The sequence below is a fragment of the Saimiri boliviensis genome, chromosome 14 (assembly GCF_048565385.1).
Source record: "Saimiri boliviensis isolate mSaiBol1 chromosome 14, mSaiBol1.pri, whole genome shotgun sequence".
In the NCBI taxonomy this organism is placed as follows: domain Eukaryota; kingdom Metazoa; phylum Chordata; class Mammalia; order Primates; family Cebidae; genus Saimiri; species Saimiri boliviensis.
Window position 1 is genome coordinate 94,517,271 of NC_133462.1, and position 6,317 is coordinate 94,523,587.

Sequence of the window (6,317 nt, forward strand, 5' to 3'; positions counted from 1 at the left end):
GAAAATATTTGAACAGCATTTCACAAAAGAAACAATTTGATGGCCACTCAATCCATGTAGCGGTGAGGAATGGCAGAGAATTAGATGAGGTGGATAATTAGAAAGAATCAAGGAATTCAAGCATACAGGCCACATCGCCAAATTTTCCTTTTAATATAAAATAAATGCACAGAAAGGTCTTAAAATGAGGGTGATAGATTTATTTTTCACTGTTCTTATTTTGTTTTGTTTTCTTGAGACAGGATCTTGCTCTGTTGTTGAGGTTGGAGGGCAGTGGCCTGACTATGGCTCACTGCAGCCTCCACCTCCCTGGCTCAATAAATCTCCCACCTCAACCCCTTGAGTAGCTGGGACTACAGGCACATGCTACCATGCACAGTGAGATGGGGTTTTACCATGTTGCTCAGACTGGTGTCAAACTCCTGGGCTCAAGCCATGCGTCTTCCTCAGCCCCCCGAAGTGCTAGGATTATAAGCATGAACCAGGATGCCCAGCTAAATTAGTTTTATGTTTAAAATTTGCCATTCATATACAAAATTGACTTAGGATAGAAAGGGCTGTGAAAAGGGTACAAATATACCTATTAGAGAAGAATATTAGGATAAAAATACTAAGAATGAAAATCTAGTTCCAGAATCTCTGGTTGGGTTTATACCTATAGTCCAAGTGTAATTACTGATCATTTCTTCTTTAACTCTAAGCACAACGCTCTATCTAATCAAGCCTCTGGGTGTGTGGGAGATCATATTTTTCAATTAATTTCCATTCTTTATCCAACATCACACAATGAAAATTTCTCCTTATTGCTAGTCAGTGAATTAATCAATGCTCTGCTTTGCTTCTCGCTCCCCAAAGATATATTTAAAACACAAGAAATCTGGTCTCCAGAGACCTCCAAATTATAAAGAGTTTCTCTCATTAGGATCTCACTTATTAATCACTATTTCATTACAAATATTGAATCACAGCTAAATGGAAACCAGATGTTGTACTCATCAAGTTTATATTTTTGAATCAGGGCGAAGACAAAGGTATCTGCAGTCTCAACTTAGTGGCTACAGTCACATTGTGAGATTAAGGCATTTTTCAATTTTATCTGATATATTTAGATAAACCAAGGTTCCTTCTCAAAGAAATGGAAGTTTTAAATTTTGAATGACTGAAGTTCCTCAATGGCCCAGATCAACAAAAATCAGCTCACAGCATGCAGTAAGTTCAATACCATAAATTTGGAAAATAAAACCATAATAATGTTATATTATTTTTCAATTAATAGATTGTACTGATGTATTTCCATACCATCTTCTTATCTGATTTATAGATTAAGCACCATACATTTTAGAATACACTCTCATTTCTTTTGTTTGGGTGATAGCAGTTCTGGATCTTGGTGTGAGCAATGCACATCCATGAAAGTAGGTAAAGAAAAGAGAGAGTGGTCTAATACGAGTCTTGATGTATAGTGGAATTGCATGGGTCTGTATTTGCTTTCAGTGTTGAAAGTGTGTGTGTGTGTGTGTGTGTGTGTGTGTGTGTGTGTGTGTATGTGTGTGGTCTTGATGTATGGTGGGATTGGATGAGTCTATATTTCCTTTCAGTGATGAAAGTTCTGTGTGTGTCTGTGTGCGTGTGTTCGATGAAAAGGATGTTCTGTGCAGATTTAAACATGTTTGCATTGACTGAAGTTTTAAAAATTCCCAATAAATGAGTCAATTCTAATGTCTCTCAGTGCGCACAATAGCTCTCATTTTAAAGTCCTCAATATTTCTCTTCCTAATTAGTGTCACCGTATCATTCCTTTATGTTTTAATAAAAGAGACGTTAATTAATGGTGCTCTGGTAAACCGTAGTCAGAATAGACTCTCAAGATGAGGTTGGTTCTTTTGCTTGGTCATAAGAAGCATTTTTCATTCCATTTGGTTGTACCAGTCCCTTTAACAATCAGCTATTTAGGCAATCAATGTCAGAAAGCTAGAACAAGAAGAAACACATTTTCCAGTAGAGAGACACTCAGTTGACTCCATTTTGGTTTTCTTTCCCGGTTTAAATTTTGATTTGCCCTAGAAAGACCAGGAAATCAGTGATTGCCTAGAATGACAACTGGCAGAGGAAGAGATTATACACAAAGAAGGATAAGGAATCTTTTGGATATGATGAAAATAGCCTGCCTTGGTTTTGGTGGTGTTTTCATAGGCATATACAACTGCCAAAACCCCCAGAATTGCATACTTTAAATTAATACAGTTTACTGTACATAAATTCCAGCTACATCAATTGACAAGGGTGAAAATCTATTTTAGAGTTTGACTTGAAACACTATAGAATTCTGGGAATGAGGACACCATTTTACTGGACTTGACCAATCCAAAGCAAAATTAAAAATAAAATAAAACTAAGTAACAGATGCTAAGAAAGATCATTATAGAAAATGCCCAATATTTTTAGGTGTTTTGAATACATATTTGATATTCTTTTTTTTAACTCTACATTGAAGATGAATTCTGAAGACCAGCAAAAAGACTGTCATAAATCCTTTTTTTTTAGTGAATCCACATCCATATTCTAATTATACTATAAAAACTTTTGTACCTCTGCCTTTTCCTATGTGGCTTTCTTAAAAAATACCTGTGTAATAATAATTCAGTAAAATCGTTCTCAAGCTCTAGCTCAAATACTGTTCTCCACCACTCTTCTATAACAACACCAAATACCAGTCTGTTTTCTCAATACAATACACTATCACTCTTTCTCACCTTGTCTTCTCTTGCCTGCTATTCTTTGTAATACCAGACTCCACTTGGTATTTTATTTCCCTACATTCTCCATTTGATTGTTTAAGTTCTGAATTCAAGAACTGTTTCTTATGAAATATTTACTCTAAGCGTCAACCATTGTGCTTTTTATGTCAGGTGTTTAACAAATGTCTCCTGATATTTTTTTGAAAGTCTGTGACTATAATCTCACTAAATAGTTATGACATAAGGAGACTTTTTTCAGATTACTAATAGGACTTTGATTTTATTTTCATAAAAACTGAAAAGAGCTATGACAAACCACTTGCAATGCTATACTTCAACAAATAAAATGCTTCAAAATAAATATGTATATTCACTTGATGGAAAAACACTAACATTCATTTATTTTCCAGGAATGTGTATTTTATTCTTTTCTTAACACTACACATTTTCTTTGTTGATTGCTTCAGTGTGGTTATTAATTCTCCCTTTTTATTTTGCATTTTGGTTGTCCTCTTTTATATACCTTACATACTAGTACATATTTATTGAGAATATGCTTTGCATAAAACTCTCTTCTGTGTAATTGAGATTTAAGTTTAGAATGATAGTATCCACACTGCATATAAGTAAACTTAATTATCACAAATTTCAATGTCAGTTAGGGTAGCCATATTTGATATTTCTATAATTCATATTTTTCTCTCTTCAGGAAGAAATGGATCGACCACAAATGATTTTAACCAAACTGAAGTTGCTGAATTTTTCCTCATGGGATTTTCGAATTCCTGGGATATTCAGATTGTACATGCTGCTGTATTCTTCTTAGTTTACCTGGTAGCTCTCATAGGAAATCTCCTAATCATCATGCTTACCACTCTGGATGTTCACCTCCAAACCTCAATGTATTTCTTTTTGAGAAACTTGTCTTTCTTAGATTTTTGTTACATCTCTGTCACAATTCCAAAATCTATTGTCAGTTCCTTGACTCATGATACTTGCATTTCTTTCTTTGGGTGTGCTCTGCAAGCCTTCTTTTTCATGGACTTGGCGACTACTGAGGTAGCCATCCTTACAGTGATGTCCTGTGACCGCTATGTGGCCATCTGCCGGCCCTTACATTATGAGGTCATCATAAACCAAGGCGTCTGTATAAGGATGATGGCAATGTCATGGCTCAGTGGGGTGATCTGTGGATTCATGCATGTGACGGCAACATTCTCATTACCATTCTGTGGGCACAATAGAATACGTCAATTTTTCTGTAATATTCCACAGCTCCTAAGCCTCTTAGATCCCAAAATAATTACCATTGAGATTGGAGTAATGGTTTTTGTTACAAGTCTTGTGATAATCTCCTTTGCTGTAATTACTCTTTCCTACATGTACATTTTTTCAGTCATCATGAGGATTCCTTCTAGGGAGGGTAGATCAAAAACATTTTCTACCTGCATTCCACATCTTGTGGTTGTAACACTCTTTATGATATCCGGCAGCATTGCCTATGTGAAGCCAATTTCAAATTCTCCCTCGGTTCTGGCTGTTTTCCTGTCTGTGTTCTACACAGTCGTGCCCCCAATCCTGAACCCTATCATCTATAGTCTGAGGAACAGAGACATGAAGGCAGCCCTGAGAAGGCAGTGTGGTATCCTAGATGAAGAATTAGATTAGGGATCAGAACTCCTGAACTCTTGTTCTCATCAGACAATTTGTAAGCTTTCTGGGCTTATATTTTCAATTGATTGCTGAGCTCTTTTTTGATTTTTAAATTAAATTCAGCTATAGTTTACAATACTCTCCAATTTGGGTGAATTCAACCCTTGTACTAAGGCTGCACATGCAGCAGTACCCTGCCCTGAATGACCACTCCTGCTTGCAGGGCAAAGAAGGTATCCAGACCTGTGGTCACAAGGACCCCACCCTGTAGCCAACACCACCTTCAGCACAACCACACACAGTCACCAGAGGGGAAGCCTGCACCCCCTGCAGATGCATTTTCAACACCCACAGGGAGGCAAGCACCCCAGGACCTGCTAGCATTCTGCCACACGTGTCCCTACAAGCATGGATCCTGCTGTCACCACAGTACAAAATGCTTTGGCTAACACAATCCATCAAACTGTACAGAGCACATTAGCCCACTCAATATAGTGGATATCTAACCTTTACATAATAGTAAAGGGTTCAATTCAAGAAGAACTAACTATACTAAATATATATGTACCCAATACAGAGGCACACAGATTCATAGAGCAACTTCTTAGAGACCTTGAAAAAGACTCAGACTCCCACACAATAATAGTGGAAGACTTTTACACCCCATTGTTAATATTAGACAGATCATTGAGACAGTAAATTAACAAAGATATTCAGGAGCTGAACTCAACGTTGGATCAAATGGACTTGATAGATATCTACAGAACTCTACCCCCAAACAACCGAATAGACACTTTTTTTTTATCACCACATAGCACATAATGTGAAATCAATCACCTGATCCAAAGTAAAACACTCCTCAGCAAATTCAATCAAATTTGCAATCAAATTGGAAATGATGGCAAAGAAATTTGCTCAAAACCATAAAATTACATAGAAATTGAGTAACCTCCTTCTGGTTAACTTTTGGGTAAATAATAAAATTAAGACAGAAATCAAAAAAGTTTCTTGAGACTACTGAGAACAAAGACACAAGATACCAGAATTTCTGAGGCACAGATAAGGTAGTGTTAAGAGGGAAATTTATAGCACTAAATGTTCACATCAAAAGGTTAGAAAGATCTGAAGTTAACAACTAACATCACAACTTATAAAAAAAACTACAGAGCCAAGAGCAAACACTTCCCAAACGTAACAGATAACCAGAAATAGCCCAAATAAGAGCTGAACCGAAGCAGATTGAAATATGAAAAATTATTCAAAAGAACAACAAATCCAGGAGCTTGTTTTTCTGAAAAATATTAATGAAATAGATTGATCACCAGCTAAATTAATAAGGGAGGGAAAGCAGAGGGTGGGGGGTTTGAGGAGGGATAACATTAGTTCTTTGTACTTTTATTGCATTAATATCCTTATATGATTATTTCGTCTTCCTCTACCAGAAAGTAAGTTTCATGAAAGCAGAGGAATTTATTTTTATATTAACAAGAGTATCAATCAGTCTTTAAAGTAGCAGTGTTACACCCAGAGCATTTATTCAATACATGAAAGTGTGGAACAAATAAATGCATAGTTAAAATTAATTGAAAGTGTTTATGTGCATTCACAGTGTAAATTTTAAGGTTTGCTGAGGACACAAATTATCTCTGTTTGTTATATTTTCCTAGGTATTGACGACAGTGAATCGTTATCAGTGTTTTTAAATATATACTGACCTATATTAAGATTATTTTAATTCATAAAAACCTACAATGGGGTAAAATGTAAGTTTTTCCTGGGAGGGGACAATTTAGACTTATCTTTATCTTAGTCTCTGCAAAAATACATGACCAAAATGCAGTTTCATGCATGTATTTCCATTCTAAACTGGAAAGTGAGGGGAAAGAACAAGATGGCCGCTCATTTTCTCCCCTGCCTTCATCAGTT

General features: G+C 36.0%; 1 protein-coding gene across 1 annotated transcript; it reads left to right on the plus strand.

The window, feature by feature from the left end:
* The first annotated feature begins 1,172 nt into the window (after nucleotides 1-1,172).
* On the plus strand, nucleotides 1,173-4,406 carry OR14L1 (olfactory receptor family 14 subfamily L member 1). Its single transcript, XM_074385723.1, has 2 exons — nucleotides 1,173-1,209; nucleotides 3,448-4,406. The coding sequence occupies exons 1-2, from the start codon at nucleotides 1,173-1,175 to the stop codon at nucleotides 4,404-4,406; spliced, it is 996 nt and encodes a 331-aa protein (XP_074241824.1).
* Nucleotides 4,407-6,317: the final 1,911 nt, after the last annotated feature.